A 21,262-nucleotide genomic window follows, 5' to 3' on the forward strand; every position below is an offset into this window, starting at 1 on the left:
CCGGTGCACTCGATAAAAAAAAAAAAAAAAAACAACACAACCACTGGCCGCGTAATGACCCGGGTTGAAATGCAATGTATTAAAGTGAGGCCTCGCTTCCACTGCTCTTTATACTTTTACATGTTAACATGTTGACAAGAATATGGAAGTTAGTACTAAATATGAGAACATAGCCTTTAAATATAAACGCCTTGCGCTGGTAATTCTCTGAAAATAAAAAGGTGCACGCGCAAACTGTATTGATGTCGAGAATTGAGTGTAAAACTGTTCTATCTATTAAGCCTTTTCATTAGAAATAAAATTGTTTCATGCAGTAAGACAGTGTTACAAAGACGCGTATATGTTTCCAATGTTCTGGTGGAATACTCAAATCAGCCAATGGAATAAATGAAGTGTATTCATTCGTACCTAGCCGCGGGAAATTTTATTTGAATTTTATTGGACACTTACAAAGGTCAGGAGAGGTGAAAAGCTGGCTTAAGACAGCTTACGCCGAAAAAGCGTGATACATGTTGCACAAACATTACAAACAGAATGAAAGAACCGGTAGTAAACAAACCCGACAAGAAAACTTAATAAATAGCTGGTCTTTGAAACATAAATTCAGCCCCAGTGTTGAAGTCTACTCAGTAGACTAACCAGAGATAATTGACAACTCAAAGCTTTAGTAATTATCACAAATGATCAGTAACATATTACCACAAGGAAGTATCCACTAAATCAAATGATTATATTTGTTTGCTGCAATTAATTCTGTTAAATCATTACTGATGGCTGTCTTAATCAAAGCGCTGAAGGCACTAAAGTTGTTCGCTATTGCATAATTTAAGACGCAATTCATTTTTCAAAATTAATCGCAAGTTTAAAATGAACACACGCCATTCACATTTATGAAGTTTCTGTCATTACGCACGGGTCGAGCTTTGTGTGCACAATTTATCATCCTATTTATTTCATAGAGATAACTTAAACAAAATAAAAACATGGCCTCTTTGGACGTTCTGAAAGCATAGAAAGTATGATGAAAATGGTAGTGAGAACTGAATATAAAGACAATTTGCAATCACCATCATATTAAATGAATACTGTTAAATACCTATCTCCCTAAGCATACAATTTTACTTTACAAAACTTTTGATTTTTGACATCATACAAAATTCAAAAATATACAAGAAGATCATTGATGAAAATAAAAAATAAATAAATCTGCGAGCAATACATTTTACTCACAAATTAGGTAGTCATCAAGACAGCCATCTTGACCTGTACATTGTTGTTTATGCATTACTTGTAACCCTAGCAGTTCACACGGTGTCAACAACTCTTACCTAAACATAGGTATAGAGCACTAATGCGCTTTGTTTTGGCGTTTTACTCAGCTTTTCATCTTAATGACTTTAACATAACGCCATATTGAAACTCGATTGTGACCTTGTCACGCTTAACTCCTCAATTGACAGACAATATTTATTGCAGATTTCGTGCACATAGAAACACTTCGTTGAAAACCTTGTTTAAATAGAACAAGGAGAAATAAAAAAAGTACCACAACACGTAACTTTGCGAAGCTTGTAAGACAACTTGAATGAGATATAAACTTAACACGATCCTTACTTATACAATTTGCATGATGATAGCTTTCAGTCATACATGTATTCATGTAGCCTTTCAAAGAATGTTAACCTGGCTGCATGTTATAATAATAATAAGTCAATAATTTAAAACTGAACTCTAATTGTTGAGTGTCAATATAACAAACTTACAAAAATGTATTTTGAGCACAATCGTTGTAAACTTTTCCCACAAAAAGCAATTGAAACAGTTTGAAGCTATTAGTTTTATAAATTTAAACATTACAAATGCCAGCCAGTGTTATCTTTTATGCCGAACTTAAATGTTGATGACTTTGCCACACACTTACTTTACAACGTGCTACGGCAGATGAAAACAGTTTCAAGTTTGTCCAAATGTATCTTTTGGACTTATGTTCTTACCAGTTTCTCGAAGATTAGGCAATAAATGGTGCCTTTAGAGTGTGCAGAATCTTTGCCTATCATTTGACCCAGTGATCTGGGTTTTTTTACCCAATCTCCAACTCAGCCGATATATCATTAGGGCAAATATACTGACCAATTTTCATGAAGCCAACTGATGTCGATGAACAAAATGCATTCATAAAAGCTTACCATGATAATTGTTTGCTTAGGTGAGCTAAAAGCAAGAATATTAAGACATTAACTTATTTAAAACCAGCAAATTTATTGAATTAATATCCCCGCAAAATACATTTTGTTTGTGGATGGATGCAAAATCCCTTGATAAACGGTAAAATCAACTTTAAAGTAATTGTTTGTATGAATTATAATTCCCCTCATTGATTACACACACATGATGCTTCATGTTGATATTGTGTAGCCTATCTGAAATATAGCCCTGAAAAGTTACTTCATAAAAACAAAAACAAAGGGCAGTCACTCTTATTTTAGTAAACGTAGGGTTATGGTTCTTGTTCAATGCAATTCTCCTCATTGATGTCTATACACACATTTAGCATGCAGCTTCTCCTCATTGATATCCATACACCCATGAAGTTTAATGTTGAAATCGCGTATGGTATCTGAGATATGCCTGCAAAGTAACATCATACAAAATCCAAAGGGCAATAACTCTTATTTAAGAAAGAAACGGTTATTATTATTGAGTAGTGCAGTTTTCATCAATGATATCTACACACCCATGAAGCTTCATGTTGATATCTTATATAGTTTCTGAGATATAGCCCTTACAAAATGTGTGACAGACAGACGGACTGACTAACGGACAACGCCAATTATACATCCCTCCGCCTTTGGTGGGGGATAATGATATAATATATATATATAATGATATATAAAAACTTATGAAGTTTCATGTTAATATCATATATAGTTTTTGAGTTTTGAGATACAGCCCCTAAAAATTGTGTGACAGACGGATGGACGGAGAGACCGACAGACTGCCAACGTCAATTCTATATCCCCCCGCTTTTCAGAGGAGGTGGGGGATAATGACAAATCATTTGGATGAGATTCTCTATTTGTACCATATGTACAATTGTTGTATGTACGTGTACAAATAACATTTAGAAAGAATGCAGTCAGCTCCATGGCACAAGATATAAATTCACGATTGCAAACAATTTATTCATATATGCATCATACAATTATAATCATACAACTCAATTTTGCATTTTACACCATAAAAATATACATGTATTGCACTACATAATAATAACAATAACCACCATGGTTTTGCAAACATACATTTCATACACATGATGATAGGCAAAAAGCTATAAGATCATTTATCTCTTTGTGAAAAGGCTTAGTTTTTTGTAACACATTCCAAGTAAAACTTGTCACAGTATTGACAAATGTCCCTGAAGTCTCAAGAAGTACTATGTAACAAGAAATAACAATTAAACAAGAGCTGTCAGAAGACAGCGCGCTCGACTTTTCCAGTGCTTGACAGTATAATGTAAGCCATCCTGGGGAAATTGTTCTTATTCAATAAGGTCAAGGTAATATAGTCATATCCTAACTGGAAGAGGACCATAATTGAAACATATTGATCGCTTATGTGTTAAAGAAGTGGTACATTATAGACGATTCTGAGTTCAGGTGTATTTTCCACAATCTATTGAACATTTGTAAAGACATAAAACAAACTAATAAGATTATATTTCAAGTTTGATAGCAATAGCTTGGGTGGGATGGTTGGACGGTCTTTCAAAAATAAAATAATAAAAATAGAAATTGGTGTTTTTTAACCATGTTTAAAAAAATTGTGTGTGGAGGTGGGGGTGGGAGATGGGGAATAATGTGGGGGTTTGGTCATTTATTAGATGATATTTAAAAAAGAAGAAAAGTTTATTTATTTATTTATATTTTTTTTGGGGGGGGGGGGGGTTCTGGGGTGGGGCGTGGGGGGATGGTTTGGGTGGAGTGCATTGTGGTATGTCAGGTAAGTGTTGTTTTGTCAAAGTATGAATCAAATCTGATCCTAAATAAAGAAGTTATGGCAATATAAGCAAAATGTATTTATTTGACCTTGAGATTCAAGGTCATGCAAAGGTCAAGGTCAAATTCAACTTGCCAGTTACAGTACCCTCATGATAGCAAGAAAGTATTTGAAGTTTTTGAAGTTTGAAAGCGATAGCCTTGATACTTTAGAAATAAAGTGCATCTAAACACAAAATTTAACAAAATATTCAAAGTTACTAAGTCAAAAAAGGGCCATAATTCCGTCAAAATGCCAACCAGAGTAATGCAACTTGTCCTGTACAGTCCCCTTATGATAGTAGCGAGTGTTCCAAGTCTGAAAGCAATAGCTATGATACTTTAGGAGTAAAATGGACCAAAACACAAAACTTAACCAAATTTTCAATTTTCTAAGTAAAAAGGGGCCATAATTCTGTCAAAATGCCAGTCAGAGTTACATAAGTTTGCCTGCACAGTCCCCTTATGATAGTTAGTAAGTGTTGCAAGTATGAAAGCAATAGCTTTGATACTTTAGGAATAAAGTGGACCTAAACACAAAACTTAATCAAATTTTCATTTCAATTTTCAACAAGAGTGCCAAACTGTCACAAGATACGCTCGATCGAAGGTTTTGGACACCATGCTCAATGCTTGAAATGCACTAAGTGACCTAGAGACCTAGTTATTGACCCGGCATGACCCATATTTGAACTTGACCTAGATATCATTTAGATGTAACATCTGACTAAATTTGGCGAAGATCAGATGAAAACTACTTCAATTAGAGAGCGGAAACCATTCTTAATGCTGGAAATGCACTATGTGACCTAATGACCTCCTTTTTGACCCGGCATGACCCATATTCGAACTTGACCTACATATTATCTAGACATAACTTCTGACCAAAGTTGGTGAAGATCGGATGAAAACTATTTGAATTAGAGAGCGGACACTGCTGTAGACACAGCCAACAGCCCGCTGCCCGTCCGTCAAAGGTAAAACTATAATACGTCCCGTTTTTAAATTCGGGCGTTTAAAAAGGGGCATATCTCTAACAAGAGAGAATGAAAGGCCAAAGGTCGCTCACCTGAGATAACAAGATATTATTGGGACAAATCTTCTGACCAAGTTTCACGAAGATCGGAAAATAAATGTGGCCTCTAGAGTGTTAACAAGGTTTTACTATAGCCATATAAGGATAAATGCCCCACCCCCTGGCAGCCATGTTTTTCAACCAACCTGCATCATTTTAAAACTCTTCCAAGATATTATTGGGATGAATCTTCTGACCAAGTTTCATGAAGATCGGACAGTAAATGTGGCCTCTAGAGTGTTAACAAGATTTTACTATAGCCATATAAGGAAAAATGCCCCGCCCCTTGGAAGCCATTTTTTTTAAGCAAACATTATTATTTTCGAACTCATCCAAGATATCATTGAGACCAATCTTCTGACAAAATTTCATGAAGATTGGACAATAAATGTGTTAACAAGGATTTACTATAGATATATATAGCCATAAAAGGAAAAATGCCCTGCCCCTGCTGGCCATGTTTTTAAAGCAACCAAAAATTTTTTCGAACACATCCAAGATATCATTGGGACAAATCTTCTGACCAAGTTTCATGATGATCTGAAAATAAATGTGACCTCTAGAGTGTTCACAAGGTCTTACTATAGCCATATAAGGAAAATAGCCCCGCCCCCGTGGTGGCCATGTTTTTCAACCAACCGGTATCATTTTTGAACCCTCCAAGATATTATTTGGATGAATCTTCTAACCGAGTTTCATGAAGATCGGACTATAAATGTGGCCTCTAGAGTGTTAACAACATTTACTATAGCCTTATATAGCCATATAAGCGAAAATGCCCCGCCCCTTGGCGGCCATGTTTTTCAAGCAAACGTAACCATTTTCGAACTCATCCAAGATATCATTAAGACAAATTTTCTGACCATATTTCATCAAGATTGGACAATAAATGTGGCCTCTAGAGTGATAACAAGGATTTACTCTATATAGCCATATAAGGAAAAATGCCCCGTCCCCTGGCGGCCATGTTTTTAAACCCATCGGCATCATTTTCGAACTCGTCAAAGATATCATTGGGATGAATCTTCTGACCAAGTTTCATGAAGATTGGAAATAAATGTGGTCTCTAGAGTGTTAACAAGATTTTACTATAGCCATATATAGCCATATAAGGAAAACTGCCCCGCCCCTTGGCAGCCATGTTTTTCAAACAAAGATTACCATTTTTGAACTCATCCAAGATAGCATTGGGACAAATCTTCTGAGCAAGTTTCATAAAGATTGGAAAATAAATGTGGCCTCTAGGGTGTTAACAAGGTTTTACTATAGCCATATAAGGAAACATGCCCCGCCCCCTGGCGGCCATGTTTTTCAACCAACCGGCATCATTTTCGAACTCGTCCAAGATATTATTGGGATAAATCTTCTGACCACTTTTCATGAAGATCAGAAATAAATGTGGCCTCTAGAGTGTAAACAAGATTTTACTATAGCGATATATAGCCATATAAGGAAAAATGCCCCGCCCCTTGGCAGCCATGTTTTTCAAGCAAATGTAACCATTTTCGAACTCATCCAAGATATTAATGAGACCAATCTTCTGACCAATTTTCATGAAGATTGGACAATAAATGTGGCCTCTAGAGAGTTAACAAGTCAAATGTTGATGCCGCACAACGCACGACGGACAAAAGGCTATCACAAAAGCTCACCATGAGCACGTTGTGCTCAGGTGAGCTAAAAATAATGCTGACAGAGTTATGCACCTTGACCTACACAATTGTCTTGTTGCCATAAAGAAGTATTCCAAGTTTGAGTTAATTATCTTTGATAGTGTTAAAGTTATTTGACTTTTGATCCAGAGGACACAGGATCGATTCCAGTTGGAGCATCTTTTTTCTGTTCCCCTTCTATATACTGGTCATTTTACTGAAACCGTGTATTGCCTAAACAAAAATCTTTCAAGTTAAGACATTTAACGATATACTTTAAAATATATTAAAATCTGTCAACACATCAGCTACCTCAAATTATAGTATATATTACACAAAACAGTTTGGCTCTTGGCACAACATCAACAACATAGTGTGGCTAAAAAGCACAATACCAATTACTCACAAGAAAGCAGGGTTTCAAAATCTAGTTCAATTAAAAAGGAGTGTTTTTATGGAATATTGGAAATAATCACAGTATTTCTGTACAACAAATTGTCATCAGTCAACATGAGCATTTTTTACTCGTCGTCCAAGCTGAGGTGAGGAGTGACTTTGCAGTGTAGGAGCTTGACTCTGCAAGAAACATTAACAATGTATAACATTAACATTTGAGCTACCATATCAGAATAAATAAAATACTTATAAACTTCATGATAATATGCAATGAAGTACTTGCAATTTCTTATGCATGAAAGATCTTACAATATCTTTTTTTTTCTAAACAATGAATATAAAAATATTCTTACACAAGAATTTCCTACAATGAGTGAATATGTGAAAGTTGTGGTCACAAAATATTCATATTTAAAGATCTTCACAAGTATACAGCCATAAATTGATATACTGACAGAAACTAATGTATGCTACATTAAAACGAAGTGCTATGTAAATGGATGGGTTGATAGAAAGCATAGCATGGGAACAAGAAATTGATCAATTTAATATAATTTAAGAAACATCAGTGTATGTCATTAAAAAAGGAATGCGAATCATTAATTGATTATGATGTGCAATACTTTCAGAATTTTTTTATCTAATGACATTTCATTGTGCAGATGGCCAACCCTGTCATAACAAACTGGGTATGTATATTAAATATTAATATATTTAGGGAGGCTTATCAGTTTCTATAAATACAAAAACAAACAATCTCCAGATATCTGGAAACTTATTGAACAGCTGTTAATAGTTCTTGTTGGACTGTTGACATGAGATATTTTCAATAAGGTGTATATAAAGGTCTATATAAATTGACACATTGTAAACAGGCAGGTGACATTTTAAAAATTATGTTAAATTGTTCATACATTGATAAATTAATAGAATATATTTGGATCTAGCTACAGTCCCAAACAAGATGCGTTTGTGAAACACAATGTCCCCCTATATGACGTTTGACCTTGTAGGATGACCTTGACCTTGACCCTTCACCACACAAAATGTGCAGCTCCATGAGATACACATGCATTTCAAATATAAAATTGCTAGCTTCAATATTGCAGAAGTGACATTACATGAGCAATTTTGACCCATATATTTGACCTTGAAGGATGACCTTGACCTTGACCTTTCATCACTCAAAATGTGCAGCTCCATGAGATACACATGCATGCCAAATATCAAGTTGCTATCTTCAATATTGCAAAAGTATTCATAAAATAAGCGATTTGGGCCACATATATTTGACCTCTGACCTTGAAGAATGACCTTGACCTTTCACAACTCAAAATGTGCAGCTCCATGAGATACACATGCATGCCAAATATCAAGTTGCTATCTTCAATATTGCAAAAGTACTCATAAAATGAGCGATTTTGGCCACATATATTTGACCTCTGACCTTGAAGGATGACCTTGATCTTGACCTTTCACCACTCAAAATGTGCAGCTCCATGAGATACACATGCATGCCAAATATCAAGTTGCTATCTTGAATATTGAAATACTGCAAAAGTGTACATTAAATTAGCGATTTTGACCCATATATTTGACCTTTGACCTTGAAGGATGACCTTTACCTTGAGCTTTCACCACTCAAAATGTGCAGCTCCATGAGATACTTATGCATGCCAAATATCAAGTTGCTATCTTCAATATTGCAAAAGTTATTGCAAATGTTAAAGTTGGCGCAAACAGACAGACAGACAGACAGACAGACCAACCAACCAACCAACAGACAGGGCAAAAACAATATGTCCCCCACTACTATAGTGGGGGACATAAAAAGTGGATACACCATAAAACATAATATGGTAAGAAAAAAGCAAGATTCTTGTTTTCCCAATGGAAATGAAGACAGGAATGAGTAAAACACTTTTAAACCTGATGGGCTAAAATAGAACAAATTTCAGACAAAAAGAAGTGCATTGGACATGATGTTTGTTCATCCTGAAACCCAAACAATCCTCAACAGACAACTAAAAGAAAAGCATCAGGAAATTATGTGCATGGACATGAACCAGGTTTCTTTGATGACTTTATAAAATAGCTTCGGAAGGAAATTAGCATACAATGTAGGAAGGGAGAAAAAGAAAGCAAATCTAACCAAAAAGCTTCCTTCAGTGCAAGACCTTTAAAAGAAAACATGTTTAACAGAGCTTTGAGTCCATCATCAATTATCTGTTTGGGACAAATACTTAAAAGAATGAAAACATTCACAACGTTTGCCACCTGAACATTGAAAGTGCACATTTGCCAGTTTTGTTAGAAGTCATGCAACATAAAGAACTGCTTATTAAACTGTTTTTTAAGACATTTCAAATCTGAATCTGAAGAGTGTTTTGCGTGCCAATTATTCATCTGTGTTCGATATCACTGCATCAATTGCTGTGTGTCAATAGTTATTCAAATTCATCACATTACAAGAAATTTACTGCAATTTCAAGAAAAAGCCTTAAATTCAAACGAGAAAATAGTATATTTTTTTAGATTTAGCCACACCTATAGTCATTTGTACACACATTTCTATACAGGTCATGTCATCAATGTAAAACTATTTGGCAATTGTCTTCATTCATATATCAGTCTTAAACAAAAAGATAAAAAATGTGGGTTGGCTGTGTGTTTTTTTAAATATTGTCAAGCTATTCAATATTTCATAAGGATCAAATACTCTGTTAATAATTCATGTAATTTCTATTGCAATGTCAGCTTTTGAGCTTCATTTGTTGAAGATTTCATTTCAACATAACGTAAAACTTACTGTACTAAGGATCAAGTGTGTGGAGCGTTACATTTAGAGAGAAAGAGATGAGTGGAAGTGGGGCTTTTTGAAACATCAGGCTCAGAATGTAAAACAGTGAACCCATTGTTTATGTTACATAAATTAATATGAATACCTTGTGATGAATTTAAAACAAGATATGTTTGTGAAAAACTATGTCCCCCCCCCCATATATTTGACCTTTGAACTTGAAGGATGACCTTTACCTTTCACCATTCAAAATGTGCAGCTCCATAAAATACACATGCATGCTTAATATCAAGTTGCTATCTTTAATATTGCAAAAGTTATGGCCAATGTTAAAGTTTGATGCAAACAAACCAACAGACTGGGCAAAAACAATATGTCCCCCTGTTTAGACTGGAAGACATACAAAAATTGATGCATACTTGAATATGTTTGCAATTTAACTAATAATTAACGCTTATTTATACTCTGAATGGTTCAACAAGAGAATGACAAAGAGATGTTTATTTGCGGATTCACAACAAAAATGCTACTTTTTATATTTGAAAATTTGACAATTGTTTGACATTAAGAAATAAAAGAGAACTATGTATTACAGTAAGCTGTAACTAAACAATTAACCTATGTGTGTTGAGTGAATGGGTAGTTTAGATAGAAACTTGAGTTCTCTGTCTAATTGAAAGATGTTAGTGTATCATGTAATAATGACTCATCTACAAGGGCTTTATTTTCCCTGTCTTTGTGAAGCAGCCTTGGCCCCCCCCCCCATTTTGTGAAAAAATGAGTCGCAAACTGTTCAGATTTCCTTAATTTGTGAAAAACGGCCATTCTCACAGAAGGAAAAAAAGCCCTGTCTACAATGAGGCTACATACCTCTCTAGAATAGTATCTTCTTTCTATAACCTAAAATACAAAAAATACTTATGCCATTTTTATGTTCGGCTCTGTACAAATTGTGTGTTGAACTAGAGATGCATTTAAGAAAAAAAAACGTTCTTGATTAAATTATTCTGGAATGGATGGTAATGGTATGATCTTTTTGAAAAAAAAGAAGTTAACTTAACCATAGCAACATATAATAACACATTCAATATATTATATCAAGTATTCTGGCATTACCTGTAGTTATGCCAATATTGTTAAATAATTTTGTTCATTCAAATGAGAAAATGAAAAAAATATCATTTCACTGTAAATAACTGTCTACAAATGTAAGTACATTTATACATATACCAGAACATCATTTAATCTAAGAATGAATCATAAATTGAAACATTGTAACACCACTAAGCAAGTTATTCAATAGTAAGATATTAATTGAATCAAATTCTCAGCTAAGTCTGCATATAAACTTCCTACAAACCGAAGCACAATACCTCCATTCAAACTTAATTTTATTTAGAAGAAAACATTTTTTTCTATTTTATATTAATATGCCCTTGACCTCCAGCTGGTCTTAAATGGGGTTTCCTGTAAGCTACTAGTATACACAATTTTAGAACAATGGCTGCATACAAACTCAAGCTATAGAGCACTTTTCATAACAGTGACCTTGATCTTTAACTCGATTGACCACTAATCGATTGACCATGCAAGGTCAGCACATAAGCAACCTGAACAAAACATTGCAGTGCAATACCTCCATCTAAACTCAAGTCATGTAATAAAGATCATTTTACTATTTGTGTTAAAGTCACCAAGACTTGCCCTGACTGGCACCCAAATGCAGTCAAAAGCTAGGTCTGCATGTAGAATATCAATGCATAACAAAGCACCTACATATCTCTATCATAACTGAAGTTATTGAAAGTATATCTTTCAATCTCACGTACCTTGACCAGATAAGACACTATCCACATAAAACCCAAGATATTTATTCAGTCAAGCCTGCTTTATGCACAGTTTCATCAAGATTGATCGATGCTAAAGTTATTGACTGGAAGCCGGCTGCTGACACCATTTCCTAATTCCATACCACGATCTAATAACCAGGATTTTAAACTTTGTTAAAAACCAGGGTAAAAATTTGAAAGGATCATTGAAAGCAAAAACGACCAAGGGCTGTTTGTAAAACATGCATGCCCCCCATATGGGCTGTCGGTTGTAGTGGAAGCCATTGTGTGAAGACGTTTTTTGTCACTGTAACCTTGACCTTTGACCTAGTGACCTGAATCATTGACCTTGACTTTTCACCACTCAAAATATGCAGCTCAGTAAGATACACAGGCATGCTAAATATGAAGTTGCTATCTTCAATATTGCAAAAGTTATACAATTTTAAACAAGGTTCAAGTTTTTGACCTGAAAATCAATAGGGGTCATCTGCGAGTCATGATCAATGTACCTATGGAGTTGCATGATCCTAGACATAAGTGTTCTTGAGTAATCATCTGGAAACCATTCTGTGGACGGACCTACGGACGGACCGACCAACATGTGCAAAACAATATACCCCCTCTTCTTCGAAGGGGGGCATACAAAATATTTGGTTTATAACTACAATAAGTAACAATATCATAAATGTATAACATGTATACAGAATATGGTCAATTATAAAAACTTCTACTTACTTTGTCAAAAAATCTGGAGAGTTTTACAGCATTTGTTGAGCCTGGCGCCAGGTACTTGACACTGTAATTGTCCTGAAATAGTGTTACCACATTTGGATTTTAAAAGGGGAAACAGGTGTGAAAAACAAGGATAAAATAAAAAAAAGAAGTTTTTTAATTCATCAGACATCTCAATATTTCAGAATCATTCTAAAGTGTTATACACACAAACAATACCAAGTCAAACTGATCTGCCCCAAATTCCTCTGCAACTGAAGACTGGCGATTTTTGTCTCGTATGGTTTCTGTCTGGTCGGCCTTGGTTCCAATCACAAGCAGAGGTAGCTGGTTCCCAACAAACTGCTCCGAGTCAAGGTCAAACCTGATAACATAAACTGTTCCTATACAATTCTTAAGGGCCAAAAGATCCTTTTTTAGACCTATTTTATCATCTTAGAATACTTTCTAAAATTGATTGTTGTATGAAAGGCTATGATTGGTCTTCCATTCGTTTTTAAATTAACATATTTTATTATTGTTGATACCTTTCTTAAATTGAATGGTGTATGAAAGACCGTCAGGGGTCTTAATTTCACGTTGCTATGAAAACATCATGCTTGTAACCTCTACTCAAAATTTTGTTTTGTGACATTTCAAAAGCTAACAACAAAACTACTTGAAAACTTCCATAAAAGAATTAAACATGAGAGCTTAGGCCTTAAGGCGCTCACCTGACAATTCCAGGAACTTCACTGGTCTGAGCAGGTCATGTTCACAAAGTTTCACAATAGACTATTAAGGATATCTGCCACAAAAGCTTTTTTTTAAACCACAATCAATTTCAAACTCAGCCCAGGTATCAAGTTTGTAAATGTTCTGAGCAAATTTCACTATGAGTTGGTCAAAAATGGGACTTCAAGAGCATTGATATGGTTTTTCAAATGCCATATCCTTTAGGCACCTGTTCGATTTTCTGCAGCGAACAGCTGTAGCGTATTGAAACGTATACCATTTTTCTCTTCTCAGAACCAGGGCTTTTTTTAAAGGTAACACCTACAATGTTGTTAAACGTGCAGGCTTTTCACAATTTTAAATACTGTAACGGATTTTTGTGTTTTTAAAAATACATTTTACGGTTCACAATGAAAATCAGGCCTAAAATACGTTTTTACCCGTAACAGTTGTTTATCGTCAAACAATTATCTGCTTAAATACGTTATAATTTGTTTTAGAAAGGGATGCCCCATAGCGGTTTCTACTGTATTTTTATGCTTTTATACAACTGAAAAATGAAGTGCATGAGAATACTAAGAAGAACTGTAACGTATTTTTTACGAACTTTGTCAATAGCAAATAAACCTCTGTAACGTATAAAACATATTTTTGATAAACTCAATACAGATCAGTAAACAATATTACACATGATCTGTTGTATGAGTTGATCTTTTTTGCCAAAACGTTGTCATATAACATTCAAATTGCAGAACTTTCATAAGTTTATACCACAAACATGACAGAAAATCATTGTTTTCAAAATACCATTTATTTGCTTTTTTAAGATGAATTTTGAGCATTTAAATATTTATTGATTTTAACTCTCAATTATTAACCATAAATGGTCAAAACTATAGAGTCAACAGACTGTATATTGAACATTCGAACGTCACAGTCTTATTTTATTTTTTTTGTCTTTGATTAAGTTTCAGTTCATTTAAAAACATTGATACTTGTAATTTTTAAGAAAATAAGTGTCAGGGTTCCTACGCTTAATAGGGGTCAGGTTTTGGAACAAAAAAATTTGTATGCGTTCTATAACGTTGTAGTCAGTCACTGTAAAAATCGCAACGGTTTGGAGGAGAGAAAAAACGTGTACGTTCTAATACGTTACAGGTGTGCAAAGGATATGAGGAAAACTGCACCACCTTATGGTGGCCATTCTTTGACCTAGTGATCTAGATTTTGAGCCCACTGGAACTTAGGTTCTGAAATCATTCCAAAATATAATTGGGACAAAGTTAATGTTCTCACTAAGTTTCATGAAGATTATGCAATACATAAGGCCTCTAGAGTTTCCACTAACTTTTTATTTATTTTGTTCTAGTGACCTGTTTTTTTTAACCAAAATGACCTGGTTAAAAACTAGGCCTAGACATCAATGGGACTTGAAATCAAATTTCAAGAAATTTGTCCTCTAAACTGATCACAAGTCACAACAGATGACGAATGACAGACAAAAGACGATCACAAAAGCTTACCATGACCACGTGGTGCAAGAAAAGCAACAAATACATGTATTTTGAAAGAAGTTTTACCCATTTCCACCAGATATTTTGTTTTCTTTTCTCAAAACTTCACCCAACCAGCATTGGAGGTTTTGCTGTGACTTCCTATTAGTCAGATCATGAACTAATATTATACCTGCAAGGAAAATACCATTAAAAATACTAATCATCTTGTAAATTATCTGAGCATATAGTAGTTAACAAAAAATTTGCATGGTTATCTACTTTCATAAACTTGATTTTGTAATCAATTAAAAATACTACAAAAAAATTAATGTTACTCCAATCTTAACTCAAGAATACTGGAATACCCCCCCCCCCCCCGGTAGCATATTTGTAACAAGTGCACTCATCTGAGACCCACATGAACTTAACTGTTCTAAGCTGGTTAAGTTTCACTGAAGAAACTATAAACTGCTGCCACTTTTTCAATGTTACCAACAATAAAAGAACTAGACCCAGACATCACCAGAACAAATATTCTTAACAAGCTTTATTATGATTGCGCCCAAAATTTGATTTCTGAAGTGTTCACTGGCTTCAGTGTAGCAATATTAGGAAAACTGCCTCGTCCCATGTTTAATATGCTTTTTAACAAGCAGAACTTTTTTCAAACACTGCCCAGATATGATTTGAATACATGTTTTGAGAAAGTTTATTTACTTTTTAGCAAAAAATTGACTTCTAAAGTGCTCACTATCACCATATAAGAAAAACTGCACCCTGGCAGCCATAATATTTAATCGTTTACAATCATTAAACTTGAATACTATTCATAAATCGTCCCAAAATTATATCTGATATAATTGCAAACAAGATGCGTTTGTGAAACACAATGTCCCCCTATATGACGTTTGACCTTGTAGGATGACCTTGACCTTGTAGGATGACCTTGACCTTGACCCTTCACCACTCAAAATGTGCAGCTCCATGAGATACACATGCATTTCAAATATAAAATTGCTAGCTTCAATATTGCAGAAGTGACATTACATGAGCAATTTTGACAAATATATTTGACCTTGAAGGATGACCTTGACCTTTCACCACTAAAAATGTGCAGCTCCATGAGATACACATGCATGCCAAATATCAAGTTGCTATCTTCAATATTGCAAAAGTATTCAGAAAATTAGCGATTTGGGCCACATATATTTGACCTCTGACCTTGAAGGATGACCTTGACCTTTCACCACTCAAAATGTGCAGCTCCATGAGATACACATGCATGCCAAATATCAAGTTGCTATCTTCAATATTGCAAAAGTACTCATAAAATGAGCGATTTTGGCCTATATTTGAAATCTGACCTTGAAGGATGACCTTGACCTTGACCTTTCACCACTCAAAATGTGCAGCTCCATGAGATACACATGCATGCCAAATATCAAGTTGCTATCTTGAATATTGAAATACTGCAAAAGTGTACATTAAATGAGCGATTTTGACCCATATATTTGACCTTTGACCTTGAAGGATGACCTTGACCTTTCACCACTCAAAATGTGCAGCTCCATGAGATACATATGCATGCCAAATATCAAGTTGCTATCTTCAATATTGCAAAAGTTATTGCAAATGTTAAAGTTGGCGCAAACCAACCAACAGACCAACCAACCAACAGACCAACAGAAAGGGCAAAAACAATATGTCCCCCACTACTATAGTGGGGGACATAAAAATTGACCAGTTCAGCTAAAATCTATATAAAAATATGATGAACTAAATGTAACATTTATCAGAACACAATAACCTTAAACTGCTTTCACAAGAAAATGTACATTACATCCCCATAGCAGCATTAGGTTGTCATGTAAGGACCACTTAGAAATGAGCCTTGGTAAATGGGGCTTAATGCATATGCTGTCACCAGAGGCTCATCAGGGACAACCCTCACCGTGTTTATAGTATTTTGTGTTTAAATGATGTCTCCTCTTAGCAAAAATCCTGTTTAGGTATTGCTAATCTTGGACAACATTTTACGCACATGTATTAAACCCAATTGTTCCACAGCAAGGCTCAAATGTAAAATATAAACCTGGTGTCATATACCGTGCACATTGGTGTAGAACATAGATTGAAAGTCCTGGTGACTGGTACATCCCCCTATATAAACCTGGTGTCGCATACCGTGCACATTGGTGTAGAACATAGATTGAAAGTCCTGGTGACTGGTACATCCCCCTATATAAACCTGGTATCACATACCATGCACATTGATGTAGAACATAGATCGACAGTCCTGGTGACTGGTACATCCCCCTATATAAACCTGGTGTCGCATACCGTGCACATTGGTGTAGAACATAGATCCAAAGTCCTGGTGATTGGTACATCCCCCTATATAAACCTGGTATCACATACCATGTACATTGGTGTAGAACATAGATCGACAGTCCTGGTGACTGGTACATCCCCCTATATTAACCTGGTGTCACATACCGTGCACATTGGTGTAGAACATAGATCGACAGTCCTGGTGACTGGTACATCCCCCTATATCCCACAGCTCTATGAAGAATGTCTTCTCTGCAGCTGTCCCTGCCTTATACTCGTGAAGCTGAAATGAGTTGTTCATCACAAAATACCATGTTTGTATCTGTATATGTATTTCAAAAAACATTTTCTATTACCTTATGTTTGGACAAAAACAAAATTAATTGTTTTAAGAGTTTCAAAACTAACAAGTATTAACACAAATAAAAGATAAAATTAATTTGACTTATATAACTTTTTTACTCTAATGATAGAAAGTTTTGAGAAAAAAGTAATAATCATTATGTTAATAATAATACTGATAATAATAGTAATAAAAATAATAATAATAATAACAAGAAACCGTCGGAGACGGGTGATGCTGCCCCAAAGTTTTTTGTCACAGTATTGCACTATATATTCAGATAAAAGGAAACGTCTTGACAGCACAGTAGTTGGGGGGACAATAATTTTTTTATAGAAAATTTAAAAGGGCCATAACTCTGTGAAAAAAATCATCCGACCAGAACCCGCTGATAATATGCACATCTCCTCTTGGAAGTGAAGCTTCCCATAAAGCTTAATTGAATTCCGGTCATTAGTTGCTGAGAAATAGCCTGAACAAAAATTGTGCATGGACGGACACACACACGGACAGACGAAGCGGCGACTATATGCTCCCGCAAAAATAAATTTTGGGGGAGCATAATAAAATTAATAATAACAAGACTATTGCCAAGCAATATAAGTCCCCTACCAGGATCCAGATAAGTGTGACAGACAGACTGACACACAGAGCGCAAACCATAAGTCCCCTCCAGTTTAACCGGTAGGGGACAACAATAATACAATAATAATAATAGTAATAATAATAATAACAATAACTATCCCTTGTCACAGTACTATTGAACACCCCCCAGACTCCACTTAAAGTAATATATGGTTATCTGTAAAAAGTTGTTACACAGCGAAAAATTGGACCCTAGGGGATTTGGCTGACAAGTTATGACATCAGACACAGTATTTAATTTTTTTTGTAGAGAACCAAAATACAATTTTACACAATAAATAGGAAACCTTTAAGCCTTTCATTTTCATAGGAGAATTTGTGTTACGTCATTTTGTAATATAAAGTCCAGTGATAATTACCGGCTAATTTGAGAGCAATATTTAGCCCTATTCCAGTGACATAAAGTCATATTCCTTGACATTACCATATAAATGTAAACTTAATTTAAAAACAAAAGATTTTGACAAATTGAGTAAGTCAGAGGCAATGCCAGCTATTTTAATAAAACCAATTTTAGGCATAATATAATATAGAATTTGGATAAAAATATTACATTCACTTTTTGAAACAAAGTTGAAACAAGGGACAAAATTGTCACAAAACCAGGTTTTCATTGTGAAAAAAAATCTGATTAAGGGAGACAACTCAAACTGAACTTTTGATATGAACAAACAAAATTAACCCCCTTTGTAAGTTTGTTTCAAAATAAATCTATTTTAAGTTGTGGTGACCTTGACATTGGAGATATTGACGTGATTCTTTCGTGCAACACACCGTCCCATGATGGTGAACAAATGTGCCAAATAATTGTAAAATCTCACAATGAATGACATAGATATGGCCCAGACAAGCTCATTTATTGCCAATTTTGACCTTTGAACTCAAAGTGTGACCTTGACCTTGGAGATATCGACGTAATTATTTCGCGCAACACACCGTCCAATGATGGTGAACAAATGTGCCAAATGATTTTAAAATATGACAATGAACGACATAGTTATGGCCCGGACAAGCTTGTTCCGCCCGCCCGCCAGCCAGCCAGCCCGCCCGCATTCGCCAATCTAATAACCAGTTTTTTCCTTCGGAAAACCTGGTTAAAAAAGGTTATGATTCTTGTCTCAAAATAAAATTTTCCTTTTGTCATAAAATTCCAAATTTGAGGGACCTTGCCACTTTTGCCTGTGAGCATGGAAAAAAACAAACAAATGTTATCTATTTGATGCCTGGGTGTGGCCTGTTTTGACCCAAGGGTCATGAATTGATGAAAATAATTTAATTGTAAATATAAAATGTTTCATACAAAATATGACAGACCTGGATATTGTAGTATCAGAGATTTTGATATGTAATGGATTGCAAAGAATATTTGAAATTAAAAAAAAAAAAAAATATTCCAATACTTAGTTTATTGAATATTTGAATATTTATTTAGCTTTTAGTTGGCATCACTTATATTTTTGCTATTTAATTCTATAATAACAATAATGAAGTTACAGAAATTCTGAGTTGAGCTGTATTTTATATCTTTGCACTATACAAATTGCACATGCAAAACTTCATATGATTATGAACAGTCCAAGAAAATTTGAATATTGCACTTTGAACAGTGAAGAACTTTTCAGGACAAATTTGTGTCTACAGTAAACAGACGGATTGACAGACTGTCAGAAACAAATGAGCTGATTCCAGTATGTCCTTCTTAACTTTATATAGAAGTAATTAATAAAGAGAAGAAAATGATTAAAAGAAGATTACCTAAATATTGACATAACATCTAAAACTTGGGTAAGGTTTGCTGGCATTTCAAGCATTTTACAGGAAGTAATTTGCATGTTATACCAGGATGAATTTTAACATAATTTCACTATAATTGCATCTCAAAATTGCTTTATTCACACTCATCAAAAAGTAACATAAATTGTGTTTTAAATTCAAAATATCTATTTTCTTTGTTTCAATACCACAAGAACAAAATATTTTATAGTCATAAGGCCAATTCTGGTCTATTCTGACTTAAAAATGTACACATTTATGCCAAGTTCAGTCTTTGTAATTAAACAGTGGACCAGGCTGACCAAATCCATACAAAAATATTTGGTCTGAGCTTTCTCAAGCAAATAAGAAAAGTTTATCAGCCAACACGTCATATATTTTAGCAGACCAGTGCTCAATGTTAATATCGTAATTTTAGTAAATATACGGTCAGATTAATATTAAAAAGATCAAACTAATATCTACACAAATCTTAAACAAATTATAAGTGGTCTACCGAACTGTTTTCTAGTCAAGTTGATATCATTTTATAAATAACTGATCTAGGAAAAAGCTCAATGCGAGTGTGTTGGCACAGAATAATCAGGGACTAAACTTTCCGCCTAAACTTGATTTATGGAAAGAAGATACTTACTTCAATGAAAAAAATAATAACAGCTGTTAATGTTGTCCTGGATTACACTGTACAGTGTACACACATGCACTGAGCCCCTGTTTTTTTAGAGTGAGGCTGATTTTAACATGTATGGCACATTAAATTGGAAATACCTTTACGTCCACTGAACAGCCAATGGTCCAGCCTGGATTGTTTGTAGGTTCATTGTGACAAATAAGATGTACCAGGGATGTTTTACCTACACCTAGAACAAAACACAAAAGATATTTCACTAAATAAGACATTACATAGTTGGATATTCTCAAGAAACCATGACTGAATAAGACTAAAAGGTGAAAAGCAAAAAACAATGTTATGGACTTAGTCACTTGGAAAGTTGACTTGCAAACAAGTAGACTAAGGCTGCTTTAACAATTCCATGCTTAAATTCCTTGCATTTAGAATGTCACTGCAATTGCAAATAATACATTTTAGCTGAATTCGCCTTTATTGTAATTTATGATGATTTTAATTTTCATATATCCGAATTACTGTTCATCCGAAATATATATCTATGAAAACTAATATGTATTTCTCTAAAAACAAACATAATTTGGATGACAACCGTTTAAGCGTGGGCATATAACAATCAAGCATGCATGAATCGTGAAAATTGGCATACCAGAGTCACCAACAACAAGAATTTTGACTTTGTCAACATTCGCCATGTCATCTGTTTCTTACCAGACGATTTGCCCTTGCACAGACAAGCATTTGATCTCTTCGGATCACTGAAGCGCATTTTGAACCAATCAAAAGTATCGTACTGTAATTGTAGTTG

At 34.6% G+C, this 21,262-nt stretch overlaps 1 protein-coding gene across 2 annotated transcripts; it reads right to left on the bottom strand.

Annotated features, from left to right (window-relative positions):
- Positions 1–3,161: 3,161 nt before the first annotated feature.
- On the bottom strand, positions 3,162–21,199 carry LOC127851408 (rab-like protein 3). Of its 2 annotated transcripts, XM_052385180.1 has the most exons (9): positions 21,104–21,199; positions 20,595–20,686; positions 17,231–17,348; positions 14,819–14,924; positions 12,744–12,888; positions 12,528–12,599; positions 10,831–10,860; positions 9,313–9,337; positions 3,162–7,340 (listed from the first exon to the last, which is right to left on the bottom strand). In XM_052385180.1, exons 1-8 carry the CDS (start codon positions 21,147–21,149, stop codon positions 9,326–9,328), a joined length of 621 nt encoding a protein of 206 aa, XP_052241140.1. In that variant the 5' UTR covers positions 21,150–21,199; the 3' UTR covers positions 3,162–7,340; positions 9,313–9,325. The 2 variants fall into 2 exon arrangements, with proteins under 2 accessions (XP_052241140.1, XP_052241139.1); XM_052385179.1 differs by lacking the exon at positions 9,313–9,337.
- Between the last annotated feature and the right edge of the window lie 63 nt (positions 21,200–21,262).

The sequence above is a fragment of the Dreissena polymorpha genome, chromosome 11 (assembly GCF_020536995.1).
Source record: "Dreissena polymorpha isolate Duluth1 chromosome 11, UMN_Dpol_1.0, whole genome shotgun sequence".
Lineage (NCBI taxonomy): Eukaryota > Metazoa > Mollusca > Bivalvia > Myida > Dreissenidae > Dreissena > Dreissena polymorpha.